At 34.8% G+C, this 22540-nt stretch overlaps 3 protein-coding genes across 5 annotated transcripts; 1 reads left to right on the forward strand and 2 right to left on the reverse strand.

Annotated features, from left to right (window-relative positions):
• Nucleotides 1-189: 189 nt before the first annotated feature.
• LOC135595389 (uncharacterized) lies at nucleotides 190-8835 on the reverse strand. Its single transcript, XM_065086232.1, has 13 exons — nucleotides 8350-8835; nucleotides 8157-8248; nucleotides 8043-8059; nucleotides 6304-6541; nucleotides 6135-6230; nucleotides 5934-6049; nucleotides 5751-5831; nucleotides 4231-4354; nucleotides 4057-4106; nucleotides 1585-1675; nucleotides 1407-1442; nucleotides 1237-1337; nucleotides 190-607 (listed from the first exon to the last, which is right to left on the reverse strand). Exons 1-13 carry the CDS (start codon nucleotides 8658-8660, stop codon nucleotides 491-493), a joined length of 1470 nt encoding a protein of 489 aa, XP_064942304.1. The 5' UTR covers nucleotides 8661-8835; the 3' UTR covers nucleotides 190-490.
• A 5499-nt stretch (nucleotides 8836-14334) lies between these two features.
• Nucleotides 14335-16693, reverse strand: LOC104000465 (peroxisome biogenesis protein 16). Its single transcript, XM_009422525.3, has 8 exons — nucleotides 16561-16693; nucleotides 16391-16448; nucleotides 15966-16182; nucleotides 15575-15876; nucleotides 15195-15463; nucleotides 14979-15046; nucleotides 14829-14890; nucleotides 14335-14726 (listed from the first exon to the last, which is right to left on the reverse strand). The coding sequence occupies exons 1-8, from the start codon at nucleotides 16627-16629 to the stop codon at nucleotides 14665-14667; spliced, it is 1107 nt and encodes a 368-aa protein (XP_009420800.2). The 5' UTR covers nucleotides 16630-16693; the 3' UTR covers nucleotides 14335-14664.
• A 349-nt stretch (nucleotides 16694-17042) lies between these two features.
• LOC104000464 (uncharacterized) lies at nucleotides 17043-22354 on the forward strand. 3 transcript variants are annotated; one of them, XM_065086233.1, is made up of 8 exons: nucleotides 17051-17520; nucleotides 18379-18494; nucleotides 18600-18688; nucleotides 18772-18846; nucleotides 18929-19039; nucleotides 20390-20485; nucleotides 21041-21194; nucleotides 22263-22354. In XM_065086233.1, the coding sequence occupies exons 1-8, from the start codon at nucleotides 17108-17110 to the stop codon at nucleotides 22337-22339; spliced, it is 1131 nt and encodes a 376-aa protein (XP_064942305.1). In that variant the 5' UTR covers nucleotides 17051-17107; the 3' UTR covers nucleotides 22340-22354. The 3 variants fall into 3 exon arrangements, with proteins under 3 accessions (XP_009420798.1, XP_064942305.1, XP_009420799.1); XM_009422523.3 differs by lacking the exon at nucleotides 22263-22354 and having other exon boundaries at nucleotides 17043-17520; nucleotides 21041-21538; XM_009422524.3 differs by lacking the exon at nucleotides 22263-22354 and having other exon boundaries at nucleotides 17087-17520; nucleotides 18368-18494; nucleotides 21041-21538.
• Nucleotides 22355-22540: the final 186 nt, after the last annotated feature.

The following is a 22540-nucleotide window of genomic DNA, read 5'->3' on the forward strand; positions in this document are numbered from 1 at the left end:
CATGTAAACAAAACATGTGCCTTTTATATTAAGACTAATGGAAGAAAGTTGCAATAGTACTTGAGTGATAAGATAATATAAAGTTCAGGAATCATAGTGATCAAGCAAGCACAGCTTAACAAGCATTGGCTGGCCAACATATTATCCTAAACAAGCAAACAACATCTGAAATTTGATAACACAAGCAGGAAAATCATCATGAACTGATCCTTTTTCACATCAATAGATTTGCACATAAAAAAACATGCTCAATGTTCAATGAAAAAAAAACATATTTACAACTTTGTGCAGTCACATGGATGCAAGCAACCATGGAATAAACTGTACATATACAAGTTTGACTTTAAAAAGTTGGGACCATACGAAACTTTGTGACAGTATAAATTCTGGTTAACTAAGGCATACAATTTTACTCTTTCTGGTGTATCTATATGACAGGAAAGTTTACCGTTCAGTTGGATATAATTTCTGCCCAATCTGGCTGTGTAACTCAACTTGAACCGAATTCTTCATTCCACCGCTCGAGCTCCTCCCACTTGCTCTTCCGTAAGCTTGGTCTGATAACCACCATTGCTTTCTGAAAATCTTCATATCTTAGTGGTCTCACCTGAAGTACAAAGATGTCTTCAATTTTCTATCAACGAGTTACTGTAAGGGGCTACATCAGAATTAGAAAGTCTAATTATTTTCTTTCTTAAGGCATAAGTGAGCAATGAAACAATATATCATTTATTAGGTTTGTGGAGACCAGAATTTCATAGAAACCCTTCCGGGATCATCATGACAAAAAATGATATACATCCACCACACCATCATGAAAGCTTTAACATGAGCTTGGCATCAAGGCAAATGATGCTCAAGTTCTAACAGTTTCAGTTCAGTAGATCTACAGAGTGACCATGGCTTAGAAGTGGAAATAGAGATCCATCTTAAAAAAAATGGATTCAGGCATAGATGAATCCGCAAAGAAAGATTGATGTGACTCCTTAAAAGTTATGATTTGCAACTTCTAAGCAGAAATCAGAACAAGGTACAAGCTTTGATGTTCACCTGACTTGCTTTTATAGTAAGAATATGCTGTGGACCCAATTCTCTGATTGGAATAGAGATCCATCTTAAAAAAAATGGATTCAGGCAGAGATGAATCCGCAAAGAAAGATTGATGTGACTCCTTATAAGTTATGATTTGCAACTTCTAAGCAGAAATCGGAACATGGTACAAGCTTTGATGTTCACCTGACTTGCTTTTATAGTAAGAATATGCTGTGGACCCAATTCTCTGATTGGCATCATCGCAGCTTCTTCACACAGGGCTTGCAAATCACTTCCAGAATATCCTAAACATATAATACTTAGTTAAGAAAAACATATCATCTGAATATATATGGAATCAGAAAAGATAATACCATCGGTAATATTAGCGAGTCTTTCCAGATCACCACCTGTACAACATATTGCTATTAATCATCAAATAAGAAAGATAACATGAAGCTCAGTACATCTGCTGTTTAGGAAATTCTACTTTACTTCCTGTAGCAGTGTTATTGGAGAAGTTTGCAGTCAAAGTGATGATTTCATACTTACTAGGTAATGAATATGCTCGACCTTTCAGCTGATTTCTAAGGAGGAGCTTCCTCACATTTTCGTCTGGTAGTGGGATATATATTCTCTTTACCTGATCCAAGATTTCAATGCATGATAATAAAAAGGTAAAAACCTCAATACCTAATATATTTGTTAGCAAACAGTGGGACATTAAAGAGACAAGAAAAAGATGCTACCATACACAGATTTAACTCAATGAATTGACACCACACCTTCAAACTCATTAATTATCCCTGCTTTTAACAAATATCTCTGTACTATAAGCAAGGTCAGATCCCATATATTCCTAAATGCATCTACACTATAATACAAAGTATAAACTAATTAGAAATCAATTTTCATGAATGTCTGGTGTGTTTTCAGTTGACCACAGAATACTGCACCAATCCACTTCACAGCCTGTCCCTTTAATATAAACCCAAGACCGGAAATAAATCTCACCTTGGCAACCAAACAAATACATTTTTTAGTTCATTAAAGATATATTTCCTCACCTCCATATTTCCTCCTGTTTGAAATTAACTGCAGGCAGTAGATACCATCTAATATTTGCTGTTACAACAGAGATTTGCTTTCAAACAAATATCTGAATCAGAGACACTGTTTGTGCCCAATCTGTTTTCTAAAGACATCCCATAGCCAATTATCAAACGAGAAAATATATTATCACCATTGCCCAATCCAACACCAAAATCCCAATCTAAATCCGTTAGTGTCAATAATTTTCTGATTTTCTCTATGACCTGGTCTGCCTTCCTACAAGTCATTAAAGAGCACCAACATGACATTTTTTAAAGATAAACATACCAAAAACTACATGTCTCATCTTTATCACGAGATCTGTGATATATATGGGCCAGAGGGATTCCCCAATACTATGTAGTACTGATAAATTGTTCTATATCCCCCTCAACATTTGAAATTCCTAAGGAGCTTGATGCAAAACAAGATGACTGGGTTTCTATAGGATGTTATGGTTCATCAGAGGCATCAATTCTACCTAGACAAACAATATTGTGGTCTAGGAACAAATGATGATTGCTCACGTCATTACATAATGAAAGCCATCTCACGCTAATTATTGGAAATCTATTGTAGACTAATATGGAAAGAAAGGAAAGAATAGCCAAAATATATATGTTATCTTTTCACATAACAGAAGGTGCTTACATCAAAACTTGAAAATTTTGTAAGAAAAATTGAATTGTATTCCCAAGTTAGTAAGCATCATATGATTTTCTCACTCTGCTGTTCAGTGGCTTCAGCAAAGTGAAAAACCTCACTTCCTGTGCTCTCTCTTATTGCCATTTCCACTCTCAAAGACATTACTGTCCCACCACATGACTATATAATTTGAGAATCCATTATTAATTTAGGCATCCAGTATGTCCAAAAACATACATACATAAGAGCAAACATCCAGGGTTCCTCTTGTTAACTGACTTCTCAAGTATGATTCTTATAATCCACCTTAATACATGATTCTTCAACCAGCTGCATGCCTTGTCTATTTCCTTGATTCAGCTGCATTAAGATATGCAAAAAATCTAAAACCTATCTTTCTCCTAACCAAGCATCATAGATGTTACACTTGTATGACTATATCAGACCAGGATCCTCCATTATTTTACAGTGCTGGTAATTTCTTTTAACTGGGTAGGTGGGACCCATTTGCCCACATGATTGGAACCATCAAAAGAAGTATTAGCAACTGAAAATAATGGGGGGGAGACTCACTTGACTATTTTTTTTAAGCAGATGATAAACAAACCTATCCAAACCAAATCTTTTCATTAAGATAATGAAAAAGTACCCAACAAAAAGAAAAAAGGTAAAAGAAAAGCAGCAAACATGCATATCAAACATTTGCAACGTGTACATTCTTTTTCGTATTCAAAGATCAACCCTTTGTCACTTGTTTTTGTTTTGGCAATATAAGACAGTTGTTGTGTCCAAGCCATGTGGTATATGCAAACTATTGTGTATATATCTGCATTGAATAAATAAATATTTCAAAAATTCAAACAATTTATTGCATCATACTTTGCTAACTTCGCTACAACAAGTTCAGTTCCAAAGAAGTTCAGAATAAAAGAGTAATCAACATAAGATAAAAAGATACAGGGTTTATTTTCTTAGATTTCTCCCTTTTTTCTAGGAAAAATTAAGAAAAATCATTAGCTTCATGTATTAACTTTTCCTTTTTCATATATTAGTTATTTCTAGAATTTTCCTTGAACAAAATCTCTCAAATAGGCTGACTGTTCTTTTTCTTATAAATCCTAATACTAAATTTTAATATATCATGTAAATTACCATCCATGTGATTACACATTTGGTTTTGAGTGTAACCAAATCATAAAACAAAAGCAGAGAAAGCAAGTGAGTCCTTAGGTGGATATAATCCCTTATGTGCTGAACCTTCTCTAGGCATGCCAACATTGAACTCACCAGTCTGCGCAGAACAGCATCATCTAACTCCTGTGGCTTATTAGTTGCACCTGCACGAATACTTGCCCCTTGAATATGCATTTATGTGCATGAAGAGAGAAAGTAGATAAAGCCAAAGGAGAAGGAAGATAAAAACTTGTACATGTCAAACTAAAAGGAGAGGTATTCTCTCACCAATGACGATTACAAAGTCATTCTGCTTAGAAGTCACTCCATCAAATTGGACGAGGAACTCTGACTTTAGCCTTCTACTAGCATCGTTCTCATTAGCTACCCTAGCAGACAATACACTATCTATCTGCAGAATGCAATGTAATTTACTTGAAATAATATGAAAAAACAAAAACAAAATCCAGTATTAATAAAATGATTTTTCACCTTTTACATAAGATTGAACAGAGGAATCAGCTAGACCTCAAACGAAACAACTTGAATCAGATTTTCAAACATAACAACATGAGTCATTGCCTCTAGGCAGATGATAAGATTAGCTCCTACAGAAGTACACAGTGGTTCTTTTATGAAAGAATTGATAGTATGGAGCTAGTGAAAATTGATCAAGATAAAAGAAAAAAACCATGCTTGAAAAGTCACTGATCCAATTTCAGAAGCAATTCTATATATAATACTCTCTTAATATCCTATGATGATGAAATAACAAAAAAATATGTAGGATCCACAATTACACAAATCAGATAAAGCAAAATATATATATATTCTTTAAGACGGTGGTTCAGTTTTATTCAATCCCTCATCATCCAAAAACTCTAAGATGCGGTACAAGGTCTGGAACTTACTTTAAATTCTGCCTCCTCTTATTTTAGCATCTAAACGAATATCAGATTTATTAAATATTTTATGCTTCAAGGATTCCTGTTGCTAATTCTGACTACCATCAGAAGTGGAAAACCATAGCTAGATCCAAAACTTCTTTCATAAATAAAATGTTAAAGCTACTAGGAAAGCAAGGATTTCTGTTCTTTTTCAGTCCATGATCACGGATTAAGGTTTCAGGACTCATGCAGTTTGCTGATGATATTGTTCAACTTGACCATAAACCTTAGAAACCCAAAGGATGAGCTCTGAGAGGAAATTGAACATAATACATGGACAACGATTTTATAATTAAAACCAACAAACGAATATTGTTAATCATAAGTCATCAAGAATTACCGTCTACTTAATGAGTAATTTAAGATAAATAGTTGGCATTTAGGATAGTTTACTGTTTCTTCTGTCAGGCAGTATGATTACTAGTAACAAACCTAATATAATAAGAAGTTCACATCTTTCATTTCAGTAATTAACCATGATCATGATTATCTTCTCTACCCTCCATTTTTATTTCTTTTTGTCCAAATAATCCTCATTTCTTTTTGTGCACATAATCCCACTGATGCAAATGAAAGTTAAAGTGACAAGGTCTGCGTGCTAAACACTTCCTTCCATTGACCATCATCATGCATTCAAGGATTCCCTAATTTAACAAAGTACCTCTTTCCAGATTTTCAACATTAATCTTCTTTTAAGATGACCAAACAATAATCAGCAATCTGACGATCGACTATCAATGCATAGAACACGATATTTAACATAAAATTGGTCAAATAAAAAAATTTAAGATTTTAAAGATATCTGAAAGGAACATCATAATTAGTGTAAAATAAATAAAGCATAGAACTGGAGTAGAATACCTCATCCATGAAGATTACAGATGGCTGCCTAGCAACAGCAACCTCGAAAAGAGTCCGCACAAGCTTCTCAGCTTCTCCCACCTAGTTCACCAATGATACAGAACAACAACAATTTATTGCTGTCAAAGTTTCCAGACAAAGATCCAGAGAACCTTTTTATGCAAATATATTAATGACAAGTACCCATTTTGAAGTTAAAGATGAAGCAGAAACATTGAAAAACGTTGCCTCTGATTCTGATTCAACAGCTTTGGCAAGCATTGTTTTCCCATTACCAGGAGGACCAAAGAGAAGCAAACCTAAGAAATTTCAAATTTTACTGTCAAAAGTTAGGGCTCCTCTGTATACCAAAGCTTGCACTAATATCCTCTGCTAAAGATGCACCTCTAGCTGGCTTTCGAAGGCCGGTGAATAAGTCTCTTCTTTTAGTTGGTAGAATTACCATTTCCATGAGAGTTTGCTTGGCCTTATCAAGACCAGCTGCATATCATATAAAAGTATTTCACATACTATGCAAAAAGTACAATAAAATTATGATCTCACAATTTCTTACCAACATCATCCCACTTAACAGCAGGGCTTCTGTCCACTATTGCTGTGTTTATCATTTCAACTAGCCGATCATCATAATTTTTGATAGATTCTTGACCAGGCCTTGAGTTGCTGATGCTATTTTTTTTATTACCAACCATCTGATGACTACTATTGAAACTTGGCAAATTTTTGGTAACTTTCTGTGCAGTGGGAACTGTAGATGAGATGGGTCTACTTGTAGCATAACTTGGGGAGGTCTATAAAGTTGAATAAAGCACATGGATTAGAGAAAATGGATAAGAAAAAATTATGTCCAAATAACACAACAGAAAATAGACACTGTACACATGAAAATGCAAAAATCATAGGTTACTTTCACGGCATGCATATGCATATAGACAAGTACAAAAACATGTATACCTACATTTTTCCAACTTATGTGTTTGTAGACAAGCAGAAATCAATTGGAAAATAGGATAACTTAATTGCGTTTTAGTCTATTACTAAAATCAGTGGAGTTCCATCCACATGTTACATAGTGTCATATTCTCTCAGCCAATGCCAAGCTCAGAGGAAGGACAGTTGATGTAAGTAGCCAAAAATTGGTATAAATTTTGCAAAATTGTCAAAAAATATATATGCCACTTAAAAATTAACATTTGGTCATATATGTTGTTCAGTTAGTTGGTCTATGTAATTAAAGTAATTAGGGAGAAGATATTGATTGTGTATATTTAATTTAGTTTATCTATCTAAATCCACATTTGACATCTCCGTACGAATATAGTTACACAACAATTTTATTATTATCTAAACCAAGGATTTAAATGTCAGTCCTATACCAGTTACAATAACCTATTGGACTAGTACTATACCAGTACATTGAACAGTATACCAATCTGCACTGGCCTTGATATCATTGAATAAAATAACAAAAAACATAAAAATAATGGTATTGAACTGATATTTAGCCATATGCTTCGATATTAGTATTTGGTTGTACCAGTCAATACCAGTGATGTCAACATTTAAAACCTTAGTCTGAATCAATTTAGATCACTAGTTAACATTAACATCCATCTAAACAGGCCTCTAGATCATGCAAATTAAAGTTAATGACTGAACAGCATTCTAGATTATCTTGAAGCAGGAAAGGTACAGATATTTGCTGTTTTAATTATCAGTGCAGATTTTATCCATTTCACAATCTACATTATCTACGTTACAATATGCTCCTAAGATACTGTGGAATTTCCAGTTACTATTTGCATAATTCAACAACTCTGCCTAATCCCTTTGTTATGAAATGTTTACGAAATGTCAAACCATCTGAACATCATGTTTAGCAGCCAGTGCACGACAACAAAACAGGTATGACGTAACAGATGAAGTTAATGAGATATGTGGCCCCTTTACTAAAAGGCTTTCCAAATACAAAAAAAGGCAACAATTAGCAAATAAGATCAGATTGTATTAGCAAACTTAACCAATTAGATATTCCCAGAAAAATTAGAAATATGATGAATGTAAATCTGTTCTCCATAGTAGTATATGAAGCAAAAGAAGCAACTACACTTGATGGAAGACAACTCTCCAAACCTCCAATTAAATTACAGAAAACATGAAATCAAACATCCATCTCTTTGATAAACCAAAATAACAATCCAAAACCCCCAAACAAGCAATGTCAATAATTGCATGAAAGTAATCAGTCTGGAGACTAAAGATTACTTAAAAGTGCAGTCGACAGATGCATACCTTCATAGTTGGTAGTCCTGCTTTATCATAAGAGAGAAGAAGAAGGAAGATGATTAATTATCTTGAGCAAGATACGACTCATCATAATAACTTGTTTCCTTAGAAGGATTTTACCTGTCCTCTGGGTTAGCACTTGTAGCCTTTCCGCAACCTGCTCCTGCCATGTGGATATCTTTTGCTGATAGGTCTTCACCTGACCTTTGTCCCTGCAAAAGAGGATCATTCCCTGAGGACCAGAAAACCGCTAGACTCCTCTCGCTCTCGAATCACAACAAACAGAGAGACAAACGTCCACAGAATTGTCGACCTCGACGCGACGGCATCGGGGACTCGAGCAGCCTTGGCCTCGAGCATCACGCGCTGCGCGTTCCTATAGTGGGCGACCGCATCCTCGGTGAGGCCCCACTCCTCGGCCCGGAAGGCCTTGTCGATCTCTTCTTTGGCCAGATCGAAGTAGCCCTTGAGCTTGAGGGCGACCCGCTCGCCGACGACCGCCGGCGCAGTGGAGGGCGAGGGTTCCATGCGGTCGGGGGCCGGCGGAGGGGATCGATCGGAGGCGGCGGGGGCGCGGGAGAAGAATTCGGAGAAGGAATTGACAATATCTTTGAGAAGGCTCATCCGCTGCACAATATTGGAGTCAATTGGAAGAGGGAGATGGAAGGTGTGAGGGAAGAGGAGGAGATCTCGGGGGATGATGGCTTATCGATCGGGGAGAATGGTGATCGAGGACACGGGAGAGGAACGATCAAAGTTGTCCGTCGATGCGAGCGAGGAAGACAGATGACGGGAATAAGAAAGAGGAATATAAGCATTTTCTTTGAGATGGTTTTCTCCTTCTCTTCTGATTTTATTTTTTAAATTATTATAGTATATAAACTCGAACGATTATAGAGATATTATTTATTATATATAATATTCAAATATAAACATAACCCAATATATCCACATGTAATCACAATCAAATATATCCAAATATAATCATAACCATATATATATATATATATATATATATATATATATATATATATATATATATATTGTGTGTGTAGCAACAAAACAAATAATAATTCTTAATGGAAGAGGCAAATCTCAATTAGTGTTTTCAACTTCTAATAGAATATTCTATTTATTATTATTTACAAAATTTTTAACTATATTAAAAGTAAGTTAAAATTAGCTATGCTGAAATATTAAAATTATAGGCATTGAGTTTGAGTTTAACCATGTTATCCTCACTTAGTAATATGATTCGTAATGTCTATGCTTTATATATATGATAACTGATATGTTGATGTTTTCGGCTTTCAAGATTGAAGTATATGTTTTTAAAATTATTATTTTTTGTGTTCTATGAAATATTGATTGAGCATGTACTTTAAGCATAGCACATTAATTAACGATTGAATTTTAATCGGTCTTAAGCAAATCTCAAGACTTAATAATTTTAACCATGATTAATGTAAAAAAATTGAGTTTTAATATTATATATTTGGAAGATCATAAACTACATAAATATAAATGGAGTAATAAAAATTAAATAAAAATACAAATCAAAGACAAGTGTTATACTGATACATAAGTGAAAGATAAGTTTAGGCCAAAATAACATCTTTGTTAAATCAAATTAGATTCAATTGAAATTGTTATAACTTTATAATGATATTAATAAAAGAAAAAAACTTAAAATAAGCTCTAATAGGATTGAACACTATATCTCAAGATAACATCTAAAGCACCTCAAATTTATCTCTTTCTTTCGATTATTTTTTCAGCTTTTCTTATGGAGATCAAGAAACCCCAGCTTTAAGAAAAATTAAGATAAGAAAAACTCAATTCTTTCATTATTATACATTGGGATTCAACTTTATAGATTATAGGTTGATCTTTTTATCTACTTTTAAGTAACATAGACTTTTTAATTTATCTTTGATTTTTAGATATGTTTTGTATGAATATCTTATTATTTTAAAGCCTTTGGTACGACTCTAATTTGAGATTGGTGTATAGAGTACTTTCTATCCCAATCTAAGGCACTCACAAGCTTTTATTTTCTAAGAAAATATTCTATTTAAGCTGAATTGACCTCCTTATTGATATGATTAGGCTTTCTCATTTTGATATATTTAAAACAAAATTCTTAGGGTATTATGAGATTTGGAATTAAGTGAATACTATTTTTATGCGCCAAGATATAAGATATACAAGTTCAAATAATCCCAACCCAATTTGTTAAGAATAAAATATATGTTGTTAGTGAATTAAGAGGGTATTTAGCCTCCAAATGAATCTATTTTAAATTAAAAAATTATATGTCTCTTAGTTTTTTTATAAACTTTTATAATAATTCAAGATCGTTTGATCATACAAGATTAAAATTTCTTGATAGAATTGTGCAATGGTTTGAGTGATAATAACTAGTTCAATAATCATAAAGTAAATTATTAAAATATTAATTATGAAATTGAGATAAATTTTCAGGTTGAGTATAGTCTAATTTATCATGGATTTTATCAAACTTTATTTATACATTATTATAAATCAATAATTCAAGAGATAGGGTTATTAATTAAGACATCTCATGACCCTATGCTCCTAATTTAATAGTAATACCAAATCCGCACACTTGCTCATTAAGGAACGTGATCTTTTATTGACATCTTTTTATTTTAATTTAAATAAAAAAGTATAAGTTTAATTTATTAAAAAATAATTATCGTATAAATTATTATCTTTATAATATATTTTGGAAAGCATGTTTCGAATGATATGATTATCATGAGCTAAGCATGTGCTAAATATGAATATGAATATGAATATGAATATATATATATATATATATAATTTTTTTATAAGTATAAAAGAATATGAATTATGATAAAAATATCTTATATGCATGTATATATATATGATGATGTGAGATGCAAAAGTACATATAAATTCTATGACGTGCGGTATAGGAGTGTACATATATGTTACGACGTGTAATACATTTATATGCTATGACATACAGCATAAGAGCACATATATGCATTATAATATGCGGTATGAGAATGCATACATATAAAATAATATGCGATGTGGAAATACACGTGTATATATATATTATGATATGTAGTATGAGAGTATATATATATTTTATATCGACATGCAACGTGAAAGTACACATTCATATTATGATATGGGAAATAGAAATCCATGAATTTGTTATTATTTTTACTTGTGCATATAATCATTTTAAATTATTTCAACATATAATTTTACTTTCTTATTATGCATATATTATGTTATAGGATTATGCTTGCTAAAAAAATCACAGGATGAGATGCCTACTAATAAATATCTTATATAAATAATTTTAAAATATTATATATATGACATAATACATGCTCACTTGTATGAAGCTATAAAGAATTATAGTGGTTACCAATTATAAATCCTATTTTATAGATAAAAATATTAGTTACTCATCTAAGTGATTGAGTAGTAAAATAAATACATGCAAACACATACCAACATATATACGAATGATGACCCGTGAATATTTTGTGCATAAATTTTAAATATATAATATTTATAATTTTTTTATTAAAAATTATAATTATAGACAAGTATTAAAAATAGTGATAGAGTATTGCAAAATACTTCTCTTTTGAAAATACTTCAAGTAGATAAAAAATGAAAATCTCATATCTATCCCCAATGGAATTCATTTGTATACCAAGAAGCCACATCAAATTGAAGCTATCATTTGTATGATATGAGACAAAAAATCTCATTTGTATACCGAGCCATTTCTATCTGTCGATTGTTAATACGATATATATAATGACTATTTGATTGAAGCTATATTTGACATTAATAATCCTGAAAACTAATATGTTAGAACGAATCTATAAAACACTTTAGCATTGTTTCTAACCAACCAAATATTTGGGAGAGATTTTTTACATAGATTTATGGGAGAGATGCTTTATAAAAATTTATACATATTTATAGTATATGAAAACCCCAAAATAAAGCAACATTACTTCTTAACTTTGCCATCCCATGTAAAATGTGAATATATATATAATGCCCCTGCAAATATGAATAGCAGCTAATGCCATGTCAATGTTTGATCCTTGCAGAACTTACCACTTTTCCAAGCTTATCTTCACTGAGTCATATGACTGTTCCTTTGCACAAGCATCATTCACTTGTTACAGGGACGGCTTTGGCCAAATACAAGCAGTATTATGATTCTGAATTCAAAGACACTTGAAAAACACTCGCATAATCACTGAAAAAAATTGATCAGAATTCTGTATCTTCCAAAATTTCAGAGGCAATGGGTAGATGCAGACCAAACAGTTGATGCCTAATCTTGTTGGAATGTGACTGGAAGTGCCAAAAGTCTCCCAATTGCATTGAGTTGTCTCTGACCAAAAGGCTAAATGATAAAGGGCAAGTCAAAGAAACATTGGTTCAGGTATGACACCCTAGCTGTAGGTAAATCTGTTGAATTATGAAAAGGCAAATAACTCAGAGGAGATGCAACACTGAGTAGAAAAGTTATCAACGACTCAATGCAACAATTAAAACAATATTCTGTCGATCTTGTCTTACTACATAACAGGAAACAACTTATTTACATTCGCCTAAGAACTATTATATAACCAAAGCTCGTATATTATTTAAACAACTGATTATAAGAGGCTTCAATTAAACTGAACGAATAATCTAAAGTTAGGACTATAAACAAAGAGGAACCTAAAGATTTTTGAATTGCCTTATCAAATTAAAATCCAGAAAGGCACAACCTTAGTTGGAAAATATCCATCCTCACCTCTGGTTGTATACATGAAAATATGTGTTATGAGCAGGTGTACCTGTGAAAACAAAGAAATTCCATGCAGTAGTGAAAAATCAAGCCAGTTGGGGTGTCGTCAGCAAAATGCTACACCCTGTTGCATGGTGAACTAATTAGTTTAAAGAGGTGGTAGCAGAAGCTAGAGGAGATCAAATGAGAAAGCAAGGAGTCATCTTTTCACAGATGTCCTTTGGGGTCCTTATCTCACTCCTTGCAGTATCTGCAACAAAGAGATATGTCATGACCCAGGAATTTTGACTTCTCCATCATCTTTGAGACTTCGGTCACATGAGTTCAAGATCTAACTTGAGACATGAAGGCTGAAATAATGTGAATCACTCGAGAAGAGTGCTTGCCTATATGTTATAGTTGATAAAGTGTGTTCAGGATAACAATATCACAGAGGATTAGAAATTGCTAAATCAAATGCCACCACTCACTCTTCTCTTTATTCTTTTCTGAGTGAAAAATTGTTAAAAGTTAATAACCAATGAATAGAAGCCCAAAATAAGTTTTAAAGGAAGTCACTCGATGACTATATAACCATTACCCTAGAAAATGGAATACTTGCACACTTATTAAGGAATGTTGTCATTCACCAATAATTAATCTTAAAGTAAGCTACTCAATGTCTTCATAACCAATACCATAGAAAATGAAATATTTGTACGCTTATTAAAGAGATGGGCATGCTATCATTCACCACTAAATTAGTTTCAGTTCAGTCATCTCTAGATGTATGCAAAGAAATGAGTCAGAAGTACCAAAAATCGATGTAATGCAAATGTAAAAGGCAGACAATTATCATGTTTATGAATTAATATTTATTATAAGGATACAAATGTGCAAATTTATAGATGAATTCAAATATAATTAAATATAAGAAAGAATCACCATTAACTTAGTAGTCATAGAAGCGAGGATTTGTTATTTGCAAGAATTTTAAAATGGACAAAATTTTTCCATATACTAATGCACCATGCCACAGGTTATGATTGATGAGTTTTTTGTTATAAGAACTTCAGCGCCCATGTGATGATGCTTTTAATTATCTCATAAGTCACTTCTTACATAGACTATTAAATTATACTAATGCTCTAACCATAGGATCCTCTATATCATAAAAGGATTCTTGGACAAATTTTCCAAGTTTTGAATTTAGACATGATTACTGCCAATATAATGAACTTTAATGGTCAGGATGCATCATACAAAGAAGAAAATACTGCTCCAATGGTTACCTGGTTGGCTACCACAAAATGGAAATTGCCCCTTTTATGCAATGTTGATGAGGGCTAAGTAAACCATAATTAACAATGTTAAATTAAAAGTCTCTGTAGCATTAGAGTTACAGATGATGCAGTTGACCAAATTAACATAACAGAATTTTTTTTATTGATATTCATTTAATAAATTTCTATATAGTAACATGGCCCAATCAGATAATCTTTTTGCTCAATGTGTTTTCTAAGTAATAACTTGTCCATAATTGATCAACATATAAGTGATCATATTGTTTGACTATAAAATATATGGTCTAAATACAGATACTTTTCCAATAATCGCATATAGGGGTGGGAATTGGCCGAAGCAACTAATATACCAGATACACCATGAAAATTGCAGTATAGATCAATACGTTGCTTAACCGAAGTAACAAACTTCCTCGATTAAGATGTTGGAGAAAAATGATCCATGTACCAGAATTTCAAGGAATCAATCGTTCAGGATCATTTTTAATATGGAAGGACATTACTGTCAGGGTTTTCCTCCTCATGAACCTGATGTGTACGTATAACGTGTCTGCGCTCCAACGATTAGCTCTACAAGTTTAGCTGCATAAAAAGAATGAAGCAAAATCCATAAACTACTATCACGTTGAGGAGAAAAAGTTTGGCAAAGATTTTATTAGAGAACATGAATATTGAAAGTCGAACCTGTAAGGAACCCTACTAAAGGGATACGACTCAAGTATCTGTCAGTCTTTTCAAGATGATGCCTGGAGATAAAAGATGTAAGAACATAATCAGAAAGGCACTGAAAGTACAAGGAGTAGGTCATAAGCCCAAAACTAGGTGTATCATTACTTTGTATACTGGCTAAAGAATGGATCTCTCATGATGTAAAGTGCCCACACCAGCTTTCGCCTTCTTAACTAAATGGAACAAATGATAGAGCGAATGAGACAGAGAAGTTAGAATCGGAAATAAAGGTGACTAATAACTTGTATTCTTTAATACTAAAGCAATTAACAAAGTGTTTTAAAAGAGTTCAGTTGTAAGAAAACACTAAGCTACGCTTGCCTCATCCTTTTCATAGGTAGAAAGTTGATAGAATTTATCATTGCTTCTACGATGCCAAGTTGTAGAATGTGAAAGCAAGTTCATTCCAGCCAGGTCCATGGCCAGTGAAATCAACCATGGTTTCCAAGATCGAATTCCATATCTTCTAATGAAAAGGACATATACGAGAGGTCTCAGAACAGAGAGCACCTCTCCTGTCAAAAATAACCTACCAGAAAGCCCCTTCTGGAACCAGAGAGTAGAAAATGTGGGCTTCTGAAACAAAAGAGCTGCAAGAAGAAGACCATAACATAACTCCAGCATATATTATAAAGAAATGCTGCTACATATCAGAATTAAGAAAATTGCATGGCCATCATAAATGTTGGTAAACACAATACCAGGGGTGGCCTCTGAACTCGGGCAAAGCTTGTTTAACCACATTGGATTTGATGCCATTTTTGCATTCTCGCCAAAGCGGCTTAATGCTGATATGGCTCTTCCTTCCAAACTCCTAGGTATGGAGCCATGATAACCATGGATGTGTTCAGGCCTATTATATCCACCAGACACGCCAGAATCCCCATTCCTTGCATGGTAGACTCCAGAAACCTCTAGCCTCTCATCCATGTTCACTAACTCTCCACCTTGTAAAAGCATCTTGTATCCGCTATCACGGAAAGCGGTCAACCTAACAAATGCCCTGTACTACACCAAACCATGTCAGGCTCAAAGAAGGGAAACGAAGAACCAGAAGTAAAAAAATAATGAGATTATGAAGCAACATCTTACTTTACGGCTTCAGTCACTGTAAGGTAATTCCACTTGCGCTCTTCACCAGCAAACTGTTGTGCTGCAACCTCAACGACTGTCTCCACATCTTTAAGTGCGGACACACACAGAGACGAAGGAAACGTCGACTTTCCGAATCCATGAGGTCGCATCCTTGTCGGAGTTGTATCAATTATGTGCTGGTTCACGGTACTGATTATGCCCAATAAAGCGTACACTGCAAACCAAACACCATATCTCCAACATCATGTTGCCAACCAAATATTTTGCCCAATTTTAGCTTCAATATTCAACTTTTAACAAATCCAAACTTCGAAAGAACGATGTCATCAACTATTAGCTTGTTTAAGACTTAAAATCTCTCCCTCACGACAAAAGACAACACCCCCCAAAAGGAAAAGTTCGATAAGGAATAGATGTCGAACCTGCTTCGGATCCGATTTCGGAGTTGGAAAAGCGCTCCGGGAGAAGCCAAGTGATACCCTAGGGCAGCAGATTTCCCACACAATTTAGCAAAACTTCGAGGGAGAAAGGGATCAACAATACAAAATCTTTGACAGAAGATGGAGATCTAGAGAATTGAAAGGGCTATTACGTTGGCCAGCGATTCGAGGGAATGGACGAACTCGCTGTTCCTCCTCACCCAGAGCTTGTAGGCCTCCATGGTGACTCCTCCCCGTCGCCTCGCAGCCACCGTAGTCTTCGCTTTGTTTCCACCTTTGCCCTCCGGTCACTCGCTCTCAGCGTTATATATGGAAACGGAATCGAAGACAGCGGTATACAATGACTCGGTAGCGGTCGTCGTAACCATTCCCGTTACGTTCTATTTAATGCGATAGGATTACGCACAAACATAACGACTGTTATAAACACTGTGATCATAATTCCCCAAAATACTTTTTTTATACAACGAATAATATTAATAATTAAATTAAAATATTTAATTTTTAGATATATATAATATTATATAATATTATATATAATTTAATTTTGATAAATTAATACTAATCATGGTTAAAAATGAATAGTTTGGTGAAGCATATATATATATATATATATATATATACACACGCACACAGCGACCTTATCCATCCGCAGGGCTCTCTCTTGGGAACGATCCCAAGTTCCCTCAGTGGTCGCTGATGGAGGCCACGATTACTGCCTCTCCCTTCACCTTCCACCTTGCTTCGCCCTTTCCCTTCTTCCGATCTCCGCCTCCGCCTCCGTTGAGATCGTGGTCTCCGCGAAACCCTAAGGCCTCGATCCGCTCTCCCCCTTCCGGGTTCGACTACAAGGCGGAGGTTATGCAGGATTCCCGAGCCGCGGCGGCCGCAGCGCACCCGGAGCTGATGGACCTGGTGGAGGACGGCTCCCTGGTCCTCGTCGAGAAGGGCCGCTTCGGACCCGTTCCGAGCTGGAGGACCGAGTTCGTGGAGCCGGAGACCATCTGGCTGATCGGGACCTCGCACCTGTCGGAGAAGTCCGCCTCGGACGTTGAGCGCGTCGCGAGGGCCGTGAGGCCGGACAACGTCGTCGTCGAGCTCTGTAGGAGCAGGCAAGTGTAATTTTGGTTCGAGTTCTTGGTTTTTTTTCGCCCATTTTCTTCATTCTTTTGGGGAGTGATGATTTGCTATCGTGCTCGTCAGCGTGCGAATGATGTGTATGACCGCTTAGTTCCAGGTGATATGGATGATGATTTCATACAATCACGCTTACTATCTACACCTAAATCCCTACATACGACTATAGTTGCACATTGGATTGCAAGTCAAAACTAGGTTTAGATACTGTTTCTCATCTCACATGTTGGTTCCTCACACGTTGTCCTCCTATTACGCTACCTTGGTTTGCACATCAACGCTTCCTTCTCTACTTTAGTTGCATATGCAAATAACAATTATAAGTGTAAACGTTTGAATAGCTAAACTTGCAACTTCTGCTTGTGGGCATCTCTAGTTGCAAGCGACCAAATTGCCTAAATTAATATGAAAATGGTTATTTGATTAATTCTTCTCACTTTTGAATGGATATGTATGAGATCTTTTAATAATAAATATGCAATCTGTAGCTCCTGCTATGTATCAAAACTATTCTTAAATAACTGCATTTATAACCATTAGTAACCAAAGGAGTGACATATATCAGGATGCAGCTACTGGATCTGGACTTAGAACATCCCAGAATGTTGCATTCACGGTCTTAAAGATCACTTGTAAGGGGCATGAATGATAAAAGAACATGTGGCATCCAAAAAATATGTCAAATTTGCTATTGTACCAATCTACTTTAATGAATTATCATGATGAGAAGACAATAGAATGGAATAATTGCAATAGATAAGTCATTGTTGTTTCTGCATGGAAATTGAGTCTTCTTTTTGTTGGCTAACTGTGTGTTTGCAGACAACTTTCAGAGCCGGAATAATGTATGCTTCCACCTCTGCTGAGGATGTTCCCTCTCTAAAATTAAACATGTTTTCCCTCAGTGGGGCTAAGTTCTTTGGAGCCATCAACCGCAGCATAAATTTGGGTCAGTGTTTTATGCATGCAAAACTGTAGTTTGCTCCACATAAAACATAAAATGCTTCTGTACAGTTAAGAGAAGAGGTGGTAGTGACATGGCTTGCAACCACAGGTGGACAAAGTGCTCTTGCTTTGCGTTTGCTGCTAGCTGTTTTTTCTTCCAAAATATCTTCTGATGCAAATCGATCTTTTGGAGATGAGGTAGTAGAAGTTGACGCTTCCTGATAAAGTGTTAATAACATATTTTCTAGAATTAAAATTTTCCCTTTATATCATTTCTGTAGTTCCGTGCTGCTCGGAAAGTTTCTGAGGAGCTTGGAGTTCAAATTGTTCTGGGAGATCGCCCAATTGAAATAACTGTATGTAGCTGATCAATCATGAAATGAGACATAACTTCCTGATATGTTTTTGATAAATTACATTAGATTTTTTCCTTTTCAGCTTGAAAGGGCCTGGAGTTCTCTTACATGGAGTGAAAAAGTGAGATTGGTTCTCTCACTTTTTCGTGGGATATCTTCTTCATCATCTGAACTGCCAGAAAGTAATATGAAGGTTCTTCACATACCTGTTGCATGAAATGTTCATTGTTATGTCATTGGATTGTCATAGTAGCCTGCAATGAAATACTTGCCTTTTTGTTATTCATCTTGGTTTTGGTTTTCATAGTATTTTCTACAATTCTGATAGTTGTCTTATTTGTTTGTGTTTTTCCATTCAAGTTTTGCAAGTATCAAATACAAGGTTTTGTATTCTCGTTTTTATCAGGTGTACTGATCGTGCTTGATTCTTGTAATACCAATCCTTGAGCAAAACAACCTTTTTTATTTTACTTTTGTTCTTTTTTGGGCTTACATAAATCATTTATGTGAATATGGTACCAACTAATCCGGATTATCATAGGTTTCTCCATTGATAGCTCCATGCTTGATCCAAAATGGCATTTAGTGTTTTATTGCAAACATTCCTTTGTTTCATGTCTTATCACATGTACTTTTATAAGTTAATGACTCGCAACCTCTATGAGTCAAGGTGATGCACAATCAGCAAGCAACATATTCAGGAATCTACTATTGATGCAGGGAGGAACTTGATTTTGATGATTTGTATTCCTAGAAAATGTAAAAATAATAATGGTTATTGAATACTGTGACTGTTGATATTGGGCCAACTTGCTTATTCCTGAGTTATGAACTGTGGACCAATCAAATCATGTGTAAAATTCAACCTTCTGTCATCTCCTAGTTATCTTCTGACGTAATAATTTGTACCAAGTTGGCATATAGCCATGAAGGCTTAAAATACTTGAAGTTATTTGTAATTAATCATGTAGTTCATTCCTTCCTTATCTTCTAATATGAAAATTTATGATATCAATGGGATATGATTCAAGATGGAGCTACATGGTGGGCTCAGATGTATGCTGTCATCTGGTTTAAAATTTATGGCAAATTGAAGGCAGCAAATTGATGTAAAATATAACTAAAGGTAACTACAGTTTCAAGATGGGATGGAAAAGTGAGGACCAGAAGATGTGAAAAAATGAAAATGAGGCATGCCAGTTAAGAAAACACAGAACCCTTAATAATCCAATAGAGACTGGCTAAGTAATTCTTACTACGATTGTGACTTCATTGTGGACAAAATAAGAAATAATCATATATTTTTTTCAATTTAAACATGAAGACTAAAACTCCTTAACATAATAATGGATGCTTCTTGAGATAAAGTGGAGTATCCATTATACATTCTCCGAATAGGTGACAATATTATTTTGATTTTGTTAACAACTAAATATGTTTGCATCTTAGGGAATGATGCGTTTCATTTTGGAAGACTCTAGATGTGGCTCTCTGATTATAGATTTATCATTGAGTTACTTTTTTAATTTCATTTACATTGCAGGATCAGGAAATGGATGGCAGCCCTTATAAGCTGTATGAGTCTTTAAGTGTCTCATATCCTTCACTCTTGCAGCCTCTCATACATGAGCGTGATACGGTATGTTTCCTAAACCACATAACAACTTTTTTAAACTAAAATCAAACTTGATCAAGTGAACAAACCAATATTGTTAAATCATGGTCCTCTATTTACGAATACAAAGTCAAATGTAGCTTTGTTAATATTGATACTTCAAACACAATTCTAATGATTTTTCCCTTTCATGATCTTTGGATTAAACCATATCGAGTTCCTTGCCCTGTCATAATGCTTGACTATACAAAATCTTAAACTGAACCAACTAGGCTGTTGCCTTGTGATTGATTCTCCGAAGCGCTGGGTTTGAGCCTTTCTAGAGGTACCTCTGGTTATATAATTTAAGAGTAGGAGGTCAAAATATAGTTCTGTTAAATCTTCATCTAGCTCCTTGTGTTGTCATAATGCTTGGCCATGCAAATTCATAAAATGAACAACCGAGGCATTGGCTTAGCGGTTGGTTCCGCTTCTTCTTGAAGAGGCTGTGGGTTATAGGTGAGTGATAGCTTCTCTTTTATTTTAATAAAAAAAATTTCTTAAACTGAATTATCTTTTTTGTTTTGTGGGTGCTTTCAGTATCTTGCGTGGTCTCTGAAAAGGAGCAAAGCTGTGAATAAGAGTAAGAAAGTTCTCGGGGTCATTGGAAAAGCTCACATGAATGGGGTGGTCTATGCATTGATATCTGATCTGGGTGACTTGCGGTTCCGCGACCTTGTCGGCAAGACATCAGGTGAGAGCAACTCTGGATGGCTTTCTAATTTCCTCGAGAGTTTAGTTAGAGATACTCTTCTAGGCTTCATACTCTGGATTTTATATGAACAATTGATTAACACATTTCAGCACCCATGAACGTCAAACCTCATGGTGAAAAAAAAAAAAAAAATCACTCTCAATTGGTGAGCTGAAGCTTTTCATACTCAGTTAATCTTGTCATGCCATATTACTAGCCATAATACAATGTCTGTGCATATGTTTAAACGATGCAAAACTCTGGTTTGTCAATTAAAAATATGACAACGAAAGTTTGGATTCCAGTTGGATCTGTGGGTTCTAACTGGTATTTTTTTGGTTCAACCAAGTACCCCCATCAAAACATATCATCATCTAATGCTGGTACATGCACAGTGTATTTTTATTTATTATTCGTATATTCAATGGTTGTTGATGGTAGCTACAATGTTCAGTATTTACAATTGTGATTATAATTAACTTATTTATGTGCATAAGAAAAAAAAAGATGTCAGCATCAGTCGTGATGACTGCAAGCATTGGTAATTTGGAAACATTTTGTTTTTGTTATTTTAATAAAAATATGAGTTTGTTTTAACGATCATCTTTTTATTTTTTATTTGGGTCATATATATATATTTTATTTGTTTAAAGAATAAATAACAAAGATGAGAATTGCTCTCTTCAAATTTATTAAATAGGGTTTTTAATTCTTAATTATTTATGTGATTATACTATATCAACTTCAGGCTAATATACTTATCAGATAAATCTTAACATTTTGTGAATGGAACATATACATCATTATTAGATTAATAATAAAGTAAAAGCCAATTGCACGACCAATAAAGCAAACACTATTTATTACCTGTACACTATGGAACAGCAGATATACATGGCATAGTGAGTCTATTGCATCGATTGACTGGTGTCTACAAAGCTTCCTCGAAACCTCACCACATTTTCTAACCACTCATTCTATGATCTATAATGGACCCCACCAATATATAAATGGGGTAGGCAATAGGTGTACGGAAGTTTCAGGTTTCCCAGTCGTTTCGCTTCCCAGGTACGCATCCGAAGTTTGGAGAACCGCCGTGGGCCAATAATTCTACACCGCGTGTCAACACGGATGGGGCGGCATGACGCGCTGGCCTCGGGATTCGTGATGGGCAGAACGGACGATATTGATGGGGGCGACGTAAGCGTGGTGTCAACAAAGGCATTGCTGTCGATGCGGGTTGTAGGCGGTCACCAACGTCCTTTCGACTTCCTGCGACACATAAAAGTACCGGTTTCCCGGTTGCCCACCCGAGATTTAGAAACCCACGTCTAGTCCAATCATTT

The sequence above is a fragment of the Musa acuminata genome, chromosome BXJ1-10, assembly GCF_036884655.1.
Source record: "Musa acuminata AAA Group cultivar baxijiao chromosome BXJ1-10, Cavendish_Baxijiao_AAA, whole genome shotgun sequence".
NCBI classification, from domain to species: domain Eukaryota; kingdom Viridiplantae; phylum Streptophyta; class Magnoliopsida; order Zingiberales; family Musaceae; genus Musa; species Musa acuminata.

Bases quoted from the DNA above. Each gene is read 5' to 3' on its own strand.
- LOC135595389 (XM_065086232.1), bottom strand. From the start codon at position 8,660: ATGAGCCTTCTCAAAGATATTGTCAATTCCTTCTCCGAATTCTTCTCC. The intron at 4,107-4,230 runs GTGAGAGAATAC...GTATTCGTGCAG, and splicing joins TGACTTTGTAATCGTCATTG to GTGCAACTAATAAGCCACAG. The intron at 1,338-1,406 runs GTATTATCTTTT...TTATATGTTTAG, and splicing joins ACTCGCTAATATTACCGATG to GATATTCTGGAAGTGATTTG.
- LOC104000465 (XM_009422525.3), bottom strand. From the start codon at position 16,629: ATGGAGGCCTACAAGCTCTGGGTGAGGAGGAACAGCGAGTTCGTCCAT. The intron at 15,047-15,194 runs GCAAGCGTAGCT...TGTTCCATTTAG, and splicing joins CTACCTATGAAAAGGATGAG to TTAAGAAGGCGAAAGCTGGT. The intron at 14,727-14,828 runs GTTCGACTTTCA...CTTTTTATGCAG, and splicing joins TTTAGTAGGGTTCCTTACAG to CTAAACTTGTAGAGCTAATC.
- LOC104000464 (XM_009422523.3), top strand. From the start codon at position 17,108: ATGGAGGCCACGATTACTGCCTCTCCCTTCACCTTCCACCTTGCTTCG. The intron at 17,521-18,378 runs GCAAGTGTAATT...GACAACTTTCAG, and splicing joins GTCGAGCTCTGTAGGAGCAG to AGCCGGAATAATGTATGCTT. The intron at 18,689-18,771 runs GTAGTAGAAGTT...TCATTTCTGTAG, and splicing joins ATCGATCTTTTGGAGATGAG to TTCCGTGCTGCTCGGAAAGT.